This window comes from Balaenoptera musculus, chromosome 7, assembly GCF_009873245.2.
Source record: "Balaenoptera musculus isolate JJ_BM4_2016_0621 chromosome 7, mBalMus1.pri.v3, whole genome shotgun sequence".
Taxonomy (NCBI): Eukaryota; Metazoa; Chordata; class Mammalia; order Artiodactyla; family Balaenopteridae; genus Balaenoptera; species Balaenoptera musculus.
Window position 1 is genome coordinate 26,769,492 of NC_045791.1, and position 16,288 is coordinate 26,785,779.

At 36.4% G+C, this 16,288-nt stretch overlaps 1 protein-coding gene across 2 annotated transcripts in view; it reads left to right on the top strand.

The window, feature by feature from the left end:
• Positions 1-16,288, top strand: part of KYNU (kynureninase) — a 101,315-nt gene that overhangs the window by 12,565 nt on the left and 72,462 nt on the right. For both annotated transcript variants that reach the window (XM_036859023.1, XM_036859024.1), the window contains one exon: positions 11,453-11,573. In XM_036859023.1, coding sequence (XP_036714918.1) covers positions 11,453-11,573 — 121 coding nt within the window. The remainder of the gene's footprint in view (positions 1-11,452; positions 11,574-16,288) is intronic.

Below are 16,288 nucleotides of genomic sequence, written 5' to 3' on the forward strand. Positions count from 1 at the left end.
GTTACCTGAACCTAGTGAAATGTAGCAGAATTTAAATCACTCCAAAAGCACCTGACCTGAGAGGGCTACTCATTGGGTTATTTTAACTACAGCAGAAAGGGTCTAGAAATATACTGTAAGAGTTGGCAGGCAGTGGTAATGGATAGGATCAAAAGACATCAGCAGAAGTATGCATTCACTACTTTAGGCAACTGGATGTGGGAAGTCTCCAATGAGGAGGGATTGCTAAAGAAAAAAGTACTAAAGCGTAACCCATAAAGGAAAGATCTACTAATATAAAGGCACTAAAGCCAGATTACAGTTTTCTTATCTTTATTTTCTCACTTCATTGAAGGAATTAAAAGCAGCAGCAGTGAGGAACAAGAAGAACAAACTACAATAGACATATTCCTCTGTTCCAAACTATAATTTTCTGAATTAGATCAACCCTGAGCTGGGGATGGGGAAAACCTTTGAATCTGAAGTGATGTTGAAATTTTTATTCATATTTAAGAAGCAAAAATGAAACTGGTTTCTGGGTTAGATTTAAAAACATATAAATGAACTAAAAGAATAAGCAAATAAGGTCCAGAGTGATGGACATTTTTGATGCACTGAAATTACTAAGAAGCAAACAAATGAGTTTCCAGAATCATGAACCCTAGAGCAATCATAGCACAACCTTTGTCAAGAGATGAGACTTCCAGACAAATGAGGTGAGGCCTGTTTGTAGAAAGCTGAAACTCTTCAGTTCTTAGACCATTTAAAGTCAAGTGAACCTTTAAGGAGGATGTTATAGGTTGAATTGTGTCCCCTAAAAATTTAAATGTCCTAACCACTAGTACCACAGAAAGTAACCTTATTTGGAGATGGAGTGTGTACATGTAATCAGATTAAAATGAACTCAATAAGATGGGTCTTAATACAATATGACTTATAAAAAGGGGATATCTGGAGACCAATGGGGAGATATGCAAGAGGACTACTGAGAAATTATAAAAGCTTATGCCCAAATCGACATCTCCTACTTCAAAGAAAAGTAATATGAATGCATCATTTCTAAAATACATATTCTGGCAGAACACTAAATCCTCAATATTCTAAAAAATTGTAAACAGACAGAAAATATCCTGAAGAACAAGAATGACTGGTTTAGGTCAAACCTGACTAGACTTTGGAAGAAAGAATAAATGCAATGAATGTTTTCAGAAAGGGAACTCTCCCCAGGCCATGAACATGGAAATATTAAACAAGCTGCCCAATAGACCCCACAAGATGTCGAAGTTGTGTAACAGTCAGACCACTGGCATTGAATGAATAGGAAATAAGTTCTAACCTGGAGCCCATCCATTCTCATGGATTTATTCCAGAAGACTCTAGACTCGGACTCAAGCTATAGGAAGCAGGAGATAATTATCAGCAATGATCAGTGTGACAGTCAAGAACTGACATGACAATTGACAATTTAAAGATGGGAACCAATGAGTCATGACTGACCCTGAGGTCCAGCAAATAATGGACATCCTAGCCAAGGAGCTTCTCTTGGCACAAATGCAGAACAACTCCAGACACTCAGGGAACACACAAAGAATATATAAAGTATCATGTCATCTACAAATAGTGACAATTTTCTCTCTTCCTTTCTAATTTGATTGTGATTTCTTTCTTTTTCATGTCAGATTGCTGTGGCTAGAATTTTCAATACTATGTTTAATAGAAGTGGTGAGAATGGACATCCTTTTCTTGTTCCTGAATTTAGAGGAAAGGCTTTCAGCTTCTCATTATTGAGTATGAGGTTGGCCATGGGTCTGTCGTAAATGGACTTTACTATGTTGAGATATGGTCCTCTATATCCACTTTGACGAGAGTTTTTATTATGAACGGATATTGAATTTTGTCAAAAGTTTTTGCTGTGTCTACTGAGATGATCAGGTGATTTTTATCCTTCCTGTTGTTAATGTGTTGCATCACACTAATTGATTTGTAAGTGCTGAACCATCCCTGTGACCATGGAATAAATCCAACTTGGTCATGGTATATGATCCTTTTTATATATTGTTGGATTCAGTTTGCTAATATTTTGTTGAGGGCTTTTGCATCTATAGTCACCAAAGATATTGGCCTATAATTTTCTTTCTTTGTAGTGGTTTTGTTTAGTTTTTATCTCGGGGTAATTGTGGCCTCATAGAATGAATTTGGGGGTGTTCATTTTTTTGAAATAGTTTGAGAAGGATAGGTATTAGTTCTTCTTTATATGTTTGATAGAATTCCCTTGTGAAGCCATCTGGTCCTGGACTTTTGTTTGCTGGGAGTTTTTGTTTGTTTGTTTTGTTTTTTATTACAAACTCAATTTCACTGATAGTGATTGGTCTCTTCAAGTTGTCTATTTATTCTTGAGTCAGTCTTGGCAGGTTGTATGTTTCTAGAAATTAGTCCATTTCTTCTAGGTTGTCCAATTTGTTGGCATATAACTGTTCATACTCTTCTCATGAGTTTTTGTATCTCTGCGGTACTGGTTGTTATATATCCTCTTTAATTTCTTATTTTGTTTATTTGGGTCTTCTCTCTTTTCTTCTTGGTAAGCCTGGCTAAAGGTTTATCAATTTTGTTTATCTTTTCAAAGAACAAGCTCTAGGTTTCATTGATCTTCTCTATTGTTTTTTTTGATCTGTATTTTATTTATTTCCTCTCTGATCTTTATTATTTCCTTTCTTTTGCTGACTTTGGGCTTTATTCTTCTTTTTCTAATTATTTTAGGTGGTAGTTTAGGTTATTTGAGATTTTTCTTATTTCTTGAAGAAGGCCTGTATCACTATAAACTTCCCACTTAGAACTGCTTTTGCTGCAACCCATAGAAGTTCTCACTCATAATTTTTTTTTGTATTTTATTTTTTTATACAGCAGGTTCTTATTAGTCATCCATTTTATACCCATCAGTGTATACATGTCAATCCCAATCACCCAATTCATCACACCACCACCCCCACCCACCGCTGCTTTCCCCCCTTGGTGTCCAAACGTTTGTTCTCTATATCTGTGTCTCTATTTCTGCCCTGCGACCTGGTTCATCTGTACCATTTTTCTAGGTTCCACATATATGCGTTAATTTTACAATATTTGTTTTTTTCTTTCTGACTTACTTCACTCTGTATGACAGTCTCTAGATTCATCCACATCTCTACAAATAACCCAATTTCGTTCCTTTTTATGGCTGAATAATATTCCGTTGCATATATGTACCACATCTTTATCCATTCATCCGTCAATGGGCATTTAGGTTGCTTCCATGACCTGGCTATTGTAAATAGTGCAGCAATGAACATTGGGGTGTATGTGTCTTTTTGAATTATGGTTTTCTCTGGGTATATGCCCAGTAGTGGGATTTCTGGGTCATATGGTAGTTCTATTTTTAGTTTTTTAAGAAGCCTCCATACTGTTCTCCATAGTGGCTGTATCAATTTACATTCCCGCCAACAGTGCAAGAGGATTCCCTTTTCTCCACACCCTCTCCAGCATTTGTTGTTTGTAGATTTTCTGATGATGCCCATTCTGACTCGTGTGAGGTGATACCTCATAGTAGTTTTGATTTGCATTTCTCTAATAATTAGTGATGCTGAGCAGCCTTTCATGTACTTCTTGGTCATCTGTATGTCCTCTTTGGAGAAATGTCTATTTAGGTCTTCTGCCCATTTTTGGATTGGGTTGTTTGTTTTTTTAATATTGAGCTTCATGAGCTGTTTATATATTTTGGAGATTAATCCTTTGTCCGTTGATTCGTTTGCAAATATTTTCTCCCATTCTGAGGGTTGTCTTTTCATCTTGTTTGTAGTTTGCTTTGCAAAAGCTTTTAAGTTTCATTAGGTCCCATTTGTTTATTTTTGTTTTTATTTCCATTACTGTAGGAGATGGATCAAAAAAGATCTTGCTGTGATTTATGTCAGAGAATGCCTTCCTATGTTTTCCTCTAGGGTTTTATAGTGTCCGGTCTTACATTTAGGTCTTTAATCCATTTTGAGTTTATTTTTGTGTATGGTGTTAGGGAGTGTTCTAATTTCATTCTTTTACATGTTGCTGTCCAGTTTTCCAAGCACCACTTATTGAAGAGACTGTCTTTTCTCCATTGTACATCCTTGCTTCCTTTATCATAGATTAGTTGACCATAGATGTGTGGGTTTATCTCTGGGTTTTCTATCCTGTTCCATTGATCTATATTTCTGTCTTTGTGGAGTACCATATTGTCTTGATTACTGTAGCTTTGTAGTATAGTCTTAAGTCAGGTAGTCTGATTCCTCCAGCTCCACTGTTTTCCCTCAAGACTGCTTTGGCTACTCGGGGTCTTCTGTGTCTCCATACAAATTTTAAGATTTTTTGTTCTAGTTCTCTAAAAAATGCCATTGGTAATTTGATAGGGATTGCACTGAATCTGTAGATTGCTTTGGGTAGTATAGTCATTTTCACAATACTGATTCTTCCAATCCAAGAATGTGGAATATCTCTCCAACTGTTAGTATCATCCTTAATTTCTTTCAACAGTGTCTTATACTTTTCTGCATACAGGTCTTTTGTCTCCTTAGGTAGGTTTATTCCTAGGTATTTTATTCTTTTTGTGGCAATGGTAAATGGGAGTGTTTCCATAATTTCTCTTTCAGATTTTTCATCATTAGTGTATAGGAATGCAAGAGATTTCTGTGCATTAATTTTGTATCCTGCAACTTTACCAAATTCATTGATTAGCTCTGGTAGTTTTCTGGTGGCATCTTTAGGATTCTCTATGTATAGTATCCTGTCATCTGCAAACAGTGACAGTTTTACTTCTTCTTTTCCAATTTGTATTCCTTTTATTTCTTTTTCTTCTCTGATTGCCGTGGCTGGGACTTCCAAAACTATGTTGAATAATAGTGGTGAGAGTGGACATCCTTGCCTTGTTCCTGATCTTAGAGGAAATGCTTTCAGTTTTTCACCATTGAGAATGATGCTTGCTGTGGGTTTGTTATATATGGCCTTTATTATGTTGAGGTAGGTTCTCTCTATGCCCACTTTCTGGAGAGTTTTTATCATAAATGGGTGTTGAATTTTGTCAAAAGCTTTGTCTGCATCTATTGAGATGATCATATGGTTTTCTTCTTCAATTTGTTAATATAGTGTATCACATTGATTGATTTGCATATATTGAAGAATACTTGCATCCCTGGGATAACTCCCGTTTGATCATGGTGTATGATCCTTTTAATGTGTTGCTGGATTCTGTTTGCTAGTATTTTGTTGAGGATTTTTCCATCTATATTCATCAGTGATATTGGTTTGTAATTTCCATTTTTGTAGTACCTTTTTCTGGTTTTGGTATCAGGGAGATGGTGGCCTCATAGAATGAGTTTGGGAATGTTCCTTCCTCTGCAATTTTTTGGAAGAGTTTGAGAAGGATGGGTGTTAGCTCTTCTCTAAATGTTTGATAGAATTCACCTGTGAAGCCATCTGGTCCTGGACTTTTGTTTGTTGGAAGATTTTTAATCACAGTTTCAATTTCATTACTTGTGATTGGTCTGTTCATATCTTCTATTTCTTCCTGGTTCATTCTTGGAAGGTTATACCTTTCTAAGAATTTGTTCATTTCTTCCAGGTTGCCCATTTTATTGGCATAGAGCTGCTTGTAGTAATCTCTTATAATCCTTTGGATTTCTGCAGTGTCAGTTGTGATTTCTCCTTTTTCATTTCTAATTTTATTGATTTGAGTCTTCTCCCTCTTTTTCTTGATGAGTCTGGCTAATGGTTTATCAATTTTGTTTATCTTCTCAAAGAACCAGCTTTTAGTTTTACTGATCTTTGCTATTGTTTTCGTTGTTTCTATTTCATTTATTTCTGCTCTAACCTTTATGATTTCTTTCCTTCTGCTAACTTTGGGTTTTGTTTGTTCTTTTTCCTCTAGTTCCTTTAGGTGTAATGTTAGATTGTTTATTTGGGATTTTTCTTGTTTCTTGAGGTAGGCTTGCATAGCTATAAACTTCCCTCTTAGAAATGCTTTGGCCACATCTCACAGGTTTTGGATCCTCGTGTTTTCATTGTCATTTGTCTCTAGGTATTTTTTGATTTCCTCTTTGATTTCTTCAGTGATCTCTTGGTTATTTAGTAACGTATTGTTTAGCCTACATGTGTTTGTGTTTTTAACGTTTTTTTCCCTGTAATTCATTTCTAATCTCATAGCATTGTGGTCAGAAAAGATGCTTGATATGATTTCAATTTTCTTAAATTTACTGTGGCTTGATTTGTGACCCAAGAGGTGATCTATCCTGGAGAATGTTCCATGCACACTTGAGAAGAAAGTGTATCTGCTGTTTCTGGATGGAATGTCCTATAAATATCAGTTAAATCTATCTGGTCTATTGTGTCATTTAAAGCTTGTGTTTCCTTATTAATTTTCTGTTTGGATGATCTGTCCATTGGTGTAAGTGAGGTGTTAAAGTCCCCCCCCCCATTATTGTGTTACTGTAGATTTACTCTTTTATAGCTGTTAGCAGTTGCCTTATGTATTGAGGTGCTCCTATGTTGGGTGCATATATATTTATAATTGTTATATCTTGTTCTTGGAGTGATCCCTTGATCATTATGTACTGTCCTTCCTTGTCTCTTGTAACGTTCTTTATTTTAAACTCTATTTTTCTGATATGAGTATTGCTACTCCAGCTTTCTTTTGATTTCCATTTGCATGGAGTATCTTTTTCCATCCCTTCACTTTCAGTCTGAATGTGTCCCTAGGTCTGAAGTGGGTCTCTTGTAGACAGCATATATATGGGTCTTGTTTTTGTATCCATTCAGCAAGCCTGTGTCTTTTGGTTGGAACATTTAATCCATTCACATTTAAGGTAGTTATCGATATGTATGTTCTTATTACCACTTTCTTAATTGTTTCGGGTTTGTTTTTGTAGGTCCTTTTCTTCTCTTGTGTTTCCCATTTAGAGAAGTTCCTTTAGCATTTGTTGTAGAGCTGGTTTGGTGGTGCTGAATTCTCTTAGCTTTTGATTGTCTGTAAAGCTTTTGATTTCTCTATCGAATTTGAATGAGATCCTTGCCAGGTAGAGTAATCTTGGTTGTAGGTTCTTCCCTTTCATCACTTTAAGTATATCATGCCACTCCCTTCTGGCTTGTAGACTTTCTGCTGAGAAATCAGCTGTTAACCTTATGGGAGTTCCCTTGTATGTTATTTGTCATTTTTCCCTTGTTGTTTTCAATAATGTTTCTTTGTCTTTAATTTTTGCCAAGTTGATTACTATGTGTCTTGGCATGTTTCTACTTGGGTTTATCCTGTATGGGACTCTCTGCGTTTCCCGGACTTGGGTGGCTATTTCCTTTCCCATTTTAGGGAAGTTTTCGTCTATAATCTCTTCAAATATTTTCTCGGGTCCTTTCTCTCTCTCTTCTCCTTCTGGGACCCCTCTAATGTGAATGTTGTTGCGTTTAATGTTGTCCCAGAGGTCTCTTAGGCTGTCTTCATTTCTTTTCATTCTTTTTTTTTTGGTCTGTTCCGCAGCAGTGAATTCCACCATTCTGTCTTCCAGGTCACTTATCTGTTCTTCTGCCTCTGTTATTCTGCTATTGATTCCTTCTAGTGTAGTTTTCATTTAAGTTATTGTGTTGTTCATCTCTGTTTGTTTGTTCTTTAATTTTTCTAGGTCTTTGTTAAACATTTCTTGCATCTTCTGGATCTTTGCCTCCATTCTTTTTCCGAGGTCCTGGATCATCTTCACTCTCGTTATTCTGAATTCTTTTTCTGGAAGGTTGCCTATCTCCACTTCATTTAGTTTTTTTTCTGCGGTTTTATCTTGTTCCTTCATCTGGTACATAGCCCTCTGCCTTTTCATCTTGTCTATCTTTCTGTGAATGTGGTTTTTGTTCCACAGGGTGCAGGATTGTATTCCTTCTTGATTCTGCTCTCTGCCCTCTGGTGGATGAGGCTATCTTAGAGGCTTGTGCAAGTTTCTTGATGGGAGGGACTGATGGTGGGTAGAGCTGGTTGTTGCTTTGGTGGGCAGAGCTCAGTAAAACTTTAATCCACTTGTCTGCTGATGGGTGGGGCTGAGTTCCCTCCCTGTTGGTTGTTTGGCCTGAGGCGACCCAACACTGGAGCCTATCCAGGCTCTTTGGTGGGGCTAATGGAAGACTCTGGGAGGGCTCACACCAAGGATTACTTTCCAGACCTTCTGCTGCCAGTGTCCTTGTCCTCATGGCAACACACAGCCACCCCCTGCCTCTGCAGGGGACCCTCCAACACTAGCAGGTAGGTCTAGTTCAGTCTCCTATGTGGTCACTGCTCCTTCCCCTGGGTCCCGTTGAGCACACTTTGTGTGTGCCCTCCAAGAGTGGAGTCTCTGTTTCCCCCAGTCCTGTCAAAGTCCTGCAATCAAATCCCACTAGCCTTCAAAGTCTGATTCTCTAGGAATTCCTCCTTCTGTTGCCAGACCCCCAGATTGGGAAGCCTGACATGGGGCTCAGAACCTTCACTCCAGTGGGTGGACTTCTGTGGTATAAGTGTTCTCCAGTTTGTGAGTCACCCACCCAGCAGTTATGGGATTTGATTTTATCGTGATTGTGCCCCTCCTACTGTCTCATTTTGGCTTCTCCTTTGGTTTGGATGTGGGATATCTTTTTTGGTGAGTTCCCATGTCTTCTTGTCGATGACTGTTCAGCAGTTAGTTGTGATTCTGGTGTTCTTGTAAGAGGGAGTGATAGCACGTCCTTCTACTCTGCCATCTTGAACCAATCCCTATAATTTCTTCAAATACATTTTTGATCCCCTTCTCTCTCTGTCTTCTAAAATCCCTATAATGTGAATATTGGAATGCTTAATGTTATCCTAGATATCTCTTAAATTGCTTTCACATTTTAAAAAATTTACTTTTCTTTCTGCTGTTCTGACTGGGTGATTTCCATTAGTGTATCTTTCAGATCACTTTTGCATTCTTCTGTATCACTTAGTCTGTTATTCATTCCTTCTAATGTGTTTATTTTAGCTACTGAATTATTTATTTTTGATTGGGTCTTTTTTATATTTTCTAGTTCCTTGTTAAAATATCAGTGTTTAGATCAATTATTTTTTTCTAATTCAGTTAACATTTTTATTATCAATGTTTTGAATTCTTTGGTAAATTGTTTATTTATGTTTTATTACTTTTTTCAATGGCTTTCTCTTGTTCTTTCAATTGTGGGTAGTTCTTCTGAATTTTCAGTTCACTTAACTTTGCCTCTATGAATTTACATGAAACAGTTACCTATTGTGGTCTTGAAGGGATGTTCTTAGGTGGGAGCATCTCTCTGCAGACTGTGTGTGCCCAATGCTTTTGGTGGGAGAACTGGATTTGATATGGATACTAGTCACATCTTCTCCCAGGGTGTGCTGGAAGCTTATGATGTGAGCATCTTATGACTTGGTTAGGTGAAGGTCAGAAAGTTCTTCCTACACTAGCCATTTCTCACATTCCTTCAGCTTAAAACATCCAATATGCCAAGGTGCCATATTTTTTTTAAATACTTTTACAAAAAATTAGTTTATTTATTTTTGGCTGCATTGGGTCTTCGTTGCTGCGCGCAGGCTTTCTCTAGTTGCATTGAGCAGGGGCTACTCTTCATTGTGGTGCGCAGGCTTCTCATTGTGGTGGCTTCTCTTGTTGCAGAGCATGGGCTCTAGGTGCACGGGCTTCAGTAGTTGTGGCACACAGGCTCACTAGTTGTGGCTTGTGGGCTCTAGAGCACAGGCTCAGTAGTTGTGGCACACGGGCTTAATTACTCTGCGGCATGTGGGATCTTCCTGGACCAGGGTCCATGTCCCCTGCATTGGCAGGCAGATTCTTAACCCCTGTGCCACCAGGGAAGTCCAAGGCGCCATATTTTGAGGTAGGCATGTCCTGAACCCCATGACTGCCAAGAGTACCAATTTTTAATATGAAATTTTCTTAACATTCTTCAGAGAAGAGAAGCCTAGGCCCCCACAGCTTAAATTCCTGTTTGTCTTTCATGTTGTAAAGATCTGATGGCATTAGGTTGGAGAGTGGTGTGTTATCTCTTCATTCTTGTGGGTAATTACCAAAGCACTTTCTTGATACTCTATTCTACCTCTTTACATAATGCCAACTGAATGCTCACATGGTGCCATTTGATATGCTTTGAGACAAAAAAAAAACCAAAAAACAAAACAAAACTCAACCAAGTAAAAGGAAAATATTTGAAGATGGGGAACCACACTTTGGGGAGGCATGAGATGAGATAATTCAGTTTACAATTCTGCTTTTTTTTCACACCAAACACCTTTTAAAAATGACTTTCTAAGTAAAAGTAACCCAATACTTATTTATCTGTAAAAGTGTCACCAATGAAAGAACAAGACAAAAAAAAATGGGAGCAGAGATCTGGGTGGTTGCCTCTTCTTCCTGGGTTGTTGATAGGGCTGACAAACACAGAACATGTTTAGTCTTTAAACTACTTATTTGAATGCTTAATTGAAATTTGAGCCATGGTACACCAATTAAAACCTCTGGATTCTAAATAAAATCCTTCAATATTTGTTCTCTAGATCGATGAAGAACTGTTAATTAATCCAATTTAAATGTGTGAACAGTATTTACACCTCTTTGATTGGGTCTGACTTAAGAAATGCCAATGAAAAAGTGACACAGGATCTATAAAAGTAGGTTGAATTAGATGGTATGCTTTTAAAAAGCCTGCAAAGATTTAAGTAGTCTAAATAAAGACAAGTATACTACCAAATGATTCAAATTTCAGTAAGAAGCTTAATCTTTCTTCCCATAGAATTAAGATAAAACTTAGTAGAACACAATTATAAACTTGTGCATTTCTAGAAAATACTTTAAGCATATAGATTGGTTTGCTAATGAAATTGCATTTATTGCAATCAAGGAAGAATTATAAAACAAATCACTAAAGTTCTGATTTATTTGAATAAAAAGTAGATATAGAGAACAATCTTTACCTACATAGGTATTAATATTATATGCATACAAAGAGAACAAAAATCTATAAATTCAATATATCTACTTCAGATATATAAATAATCATTTAGATTTTTTTAATTTGCCTGATCTATAACACCAGGATTATTACTTGTGTAAATTCTAGTAACCTTCTGCTATGACTAGATAGGCTGATATAAGTTTTGTAAAAATTCTGGTTTTAACTCTTTTCTATTGGCTATTTATGATTGGGAGTAGCTGTTAATCTAGATTTCCTCGTGGAGCATAATAAATATGACAGATCAACAAAAGCATCTATCTGTTTAAACTGTATTTTAAAATATAAATGTAAAAGATTATTTTTCAGAGAATCTGATGTTATCCTTGGGAGGAATTGTAAGATATGTATCATCTTTCTTGGAGTTAATTACATTCATTGTTTGTAGTGGATTAACAATGCCAAATGGAAGAATGTTAATTAGTTGAAGAAGCATTTTTTTCCTTTTCTTCTATTTCAGTTGATTTATCTTTAGTGAATAAGGATGAAGAAGCCATCTATTTCTTGGGAAATTCTCTTGGGCTTCAACCAAAAACGGTTAAAACATATCTGGAAGAAGAACTAGATAAGTGGGCCAAAATGTAAGTATTATTTCAAAAGCTATCAATCATTCAACATCTCATATAAGAATTTTAAAAATCACGCCAGGTTGTCTAATATTTGGAAAGGTGTATAGTAGAATCTTAGAATTTTAGAGCAGAGGGAACCTGAGGGATTGTGTCATTCAATACTGGATGAAGTAACTGAGGATCAGTAAATAAGGTATTATGGCAAGTTAGTGGCAGAATCAATAGTAAAACTTTTGAAATATTTAAAAATTTAAGTTCCTCCCTTGAATTGACACATCTACATCATATGCAATTATTTTATTTTATTTTCTAAATGGTTAACAAGGCAGTTAATATTTAGGATTCAATTCAGTGTTTTCATGATTAGTTCTTGGCTAAACTCTACCACACTAATTTTTATAAATAAGAAAATAAGAATTGTTGAGGTGGGGACAGGAGGTTGAGTGGAACAGAAGGTGCTTCCCTCCCCAAACTGAACATGTTTATTGAGAAGATGCTCCATTTGGGCTTAGCTAACCATGCAGGAATCTTAAATTAGGATTCATTTTTTTTCTCCTTCTTTTATGTTCTGCTTTTACTCTTCTGCTTATGAAACCCTTCATACTCTCTGCTTACCTCAGTGCTTACCCTCTTTAATATCAACCTTCTCAACCACTGATTAGCCCTCACTGAATGTCTATTGCATTAATAATCAGTGCTCTACAATACGCAGTTTAGAGGTATCTACTTTCATTAATTTCATATTCTTAGCTATATTGTAAATCCCTTAAGGAAAATAACCTAATCTTATGTACTTCTTATCCTTCCCCAGTGATTACTGATAAAGCTGAAACTGAAAATATTTTTAACTATTTAAACATTTTATATTTAAAATATTAAAAATAGTATAACTATTTTAAAAATATTTTTTGACTCAGAATCTGAAAAATAGATATGAAGGGGAAGCTAAACCTGAAGGACAGCAAAAAAAAAAAAAAAAAATTCAGGAAGATGAAACCAAACCAGATAAGAATTCTGAGCAAGATATTTGGTTCTTATAGAAACTCAGAATGTCTTTTCCAGCTTTCTATATTCTTCAGGCCAGTGGTCTTTTACATTGGGACCAAAACCTCTTCTATAAAGTTTAGTTTACACTGACTATGCCAATGATTACTACCATGGCTATTAGATAACACTGCAAAGTTTCTTAATTTAAGTGGTTAAGAATGTAAGTTCACAACTCAATGCAAGAATAATAGAGTTTTATATAGTTTATTAGGCCTATTATAACTTTATCTGCATAACATTTATGCATAAATTGAAAAATAAATATCACCACACTTGGAAGCATTTTGCACTAGCAGGCTTTAGTATTTAAAAAATGAGGGTCATAGTTAATAAAAATGGTTAATATTCATTTTTGGCCTTAACGTAAAAGATAGCAAAGAATTAGATTGAATTTGAACTTTGGAGAGTGTCCTTGACTCTTGGATATTCATTCAGCAAGACTGTACATTTTTATCCGTCAGGTATTTTAAAAAGATGCCGCTCTTCTATCCTATTCATATTCTTATGATTATCCTACTTTATTAAAAGACTGGTTGATTATTCTCAAGACTTGTATTCCAGTTATGTTCCAGGAAAGTGCCTCTCTGTCATAATGCCCTTCTATTGTTGTTACCTTTCAATTTTATATTTTACCTTGTGACAACAGAAAATTACATAATCTTAAACCCTTCTACCTATTTTTCATCAGACAGACAATTTAGCAAGGAGGTGCACTGTAATACTTCAAGCAATGTAAACTAAATTTTAAAAAGACTTCTTCTGAGAAAAAGATTAGGGGCTAGTTTGTTTTATTTAGTCTTTTTGCTGTAAACTGTGGTGGCCCAGTCAACATCATAGTCCTGCCAGCCCGATGTCAGTGGTGTTTGAGGTGCATGATCGCAATCCTGTTTTCCCCTATCCCACCCTTTATCTTTCATCTCAAATGGGTTTGTTCATTACTTTTTGCTCCTAAATATTTAGCTTAAAATTCCACTCTGGCCTTTTCCAGCTAAGGTTGTATTGGGAGGAAAACTTTTCCTCTACCCACTTACATTCTAGTGGCTGGGGGCCTGAGAATTAATTGACAACAGACAGATTAGCAGGAGAAAAGTTTATTTCACATGTGTGCAGAAGCACTCTACAAACAGTGATTCACTGATCAGCCAGAGTAAAGGTTTAAAACCAACTTAACAAAAGGGGCGAGTTTTAGGGCTTCAGTAGGAAAGTATGGAAGGTTCTGTTGGGCTTTTCCATCCTGATGATAATGGGCAGTATCTTTCCAGGCTGGAAGCCCCCCAAGAGGAAGATGGAGGGAAAGTAAATTTGTAACTCTTAGTGCTAAGCGTCATTTTTCTCTGACGGTGGGTGGGTCAATGGCAATGGCATTTTCAGGAGGCCTTCCTTAAGTCTAGATAATGTTTCTTTCTTAGGCTGCTGTTTGTCCACGTGCTTTTAGTTTAAAGTAATCTTCATGCCACTCTGGTGGCCTGTTGGTTCCTTCACCTCCCTTTCTGGCTATTGCTTTTGTTTTTGTACTAAATCTCCCCTGCATATATTTGATTTGCCTCTAGATCCAGGGCCTCCCATTACTGTGGTGAGTTTTATCTGATTATCTGTTCCTCTTCATCTCCTCCAACCCCACTTCTGCCCTACTTCTTAGCTGATACCCAAGCCAGGCCAGTGCCTCCCCCTCTTCTAGACCAGTGAGAGATTTTGAGAAGCACTGAGTCAAAGAGAGCTACACAGTCACTAAATACTCTAATGCACATTGAAATTAGTTGCTTAACGGAAAAAAAATAATATTAAAAATTTATAATCTTAACAGTAACATAGAAATTTGAGTGCTCTAAGCAAGATATTACTCTGGGATATTGATATCAAGTCTCTGGCCATCCATGACCTATAATGTAGGACATGCCATTTGGCTCATGGTTTTCATCTTCTTTGTCATCATGTTTTATGGCCTATTGTAGACATACTACCTACTTATCTACAAAATAAACCATCACTGGTCATAATGCCATCCAATCTTATAATTCATATGGCTACCATATTTGATTATTTATACTAAAGAAAAGTCAAGGATACAGGCACACTTAGAAATATATTAGGACCCAAATGATTTCTTCTAAAACTTCAAGTTACTTAAGGCAAAACTATGAAAATAAAATACTTACCTCTGTGTTTTTTATAAATGATTATCATTATTTTCCAAAGTCATTTTCAACTGTATGTGATTTCTAAAGTAGGTTAATAACACTTTACTTTGGAGAATATATTATTTGTTTGGTGAAATGATAATATTTAGATAATTTTAATATTCTGAAATAGAAAACTTTTAGGGTAATTTCACTCTTTGATATATAATAATTAGTTATCAGCAAGAAGCTACCATAAACAATAAGAAACAACAATATCATATGCTTGTTCATTGTGGGTCTGCTAGGATGGATAGGCAATAAACTTAAATAATTTTTGAGAACATTTTAAATTATGTATTTTACCAATGGCCCAGATTATTTAAAGGAGAATAACATGGGTTAATATTCATAGTGGTAAAGTTCGGCTAGAAGGGAAAGATACATCAGTCCTAAAGAGCACATTGTAAGTTGAGAAATGTATACTGTGTCCCTAAGATATAATCACTATATCTTAGGTCTTCTGGGTTGTCTTATCTGCTAGATAAATAAATTTCGTTCTTTTTCATAGGAGCAAAAACTTGCCACATTTGTGTTTTTATAGGGATTCTTCTAAGAACTGAGACATACTAGGTAGAATTATTTAAAGAGAAGAATAGCCCACTGAATTACATATTAGGAACAAAAGGCCTGGTTTGCAGACAGTGACTTAACTTACGTGGCAATGTGTGTACAGAAAAGGTACTGGTAAAGCACATGGGAGAGGTCTGCTCCTGTAGACCTGCAGTGGTTCAATTTATGGGTTTCTTTCTTTAAAAAAAAAAAAAAGTGTATTGTAAGGGAGGAAAGACTGTTCCCCTACTCTCCTAGATCCATTAGCTGGGTCTATGAAATAAACACAACAGGCAGATTAACAAGAGAAAAGGCATAAAAGTACATTTTTAACATTACGTGCATGAGGGCATCACAGGAAAAAAAAAAAAAAAGTGAATATCCAAAAAAGCAATGAGATTTGAGAGCTTATGTATTGTCTTAATAGGGACAGAGGAGGGGTATATAGGCTACTCTGGGGTAAGTAAATGATTTTTAGGAAAGATGAATGGAACTTTAGAAGAATAGATGGGAAGTGTGATAGCTTGTGACAAAGTTTGTCTGGCTGTGGTGCTGACTTCTAGTCTCCTCTCTTTTGACAAGAGTAAATCTTCTCTGGTTGATGAAACTCCTGTGGAGGGAACTTATGACAACTGAGTCCTTTTTGGAGGATATGTCTTCAGGCAGATAAGGGGAGTTCAGAGATATCCTCCCCATGCATTTGCTGTTTTTCAAGTGCATTCCTTTTTATTAATTAATTAATTTTATTTATTTGTTTTTGGCTGTGTTGGGTCTTTGTTGCTGCGCGCGGGCTTCCTCTGGTTGCGGCGAGAGCGGGCTGCTCTTCGTTGCGGTGCGCGGGCTTCTCATTGTGGTGGCTTCTCTTGTTGTGGAACACGGGCTCTAGGCACGCGGGCTTCAGTAGTTGCAGCATCCGAGCTCAACAGTTGTGGCTCGTGGGCTCTAGAGCAC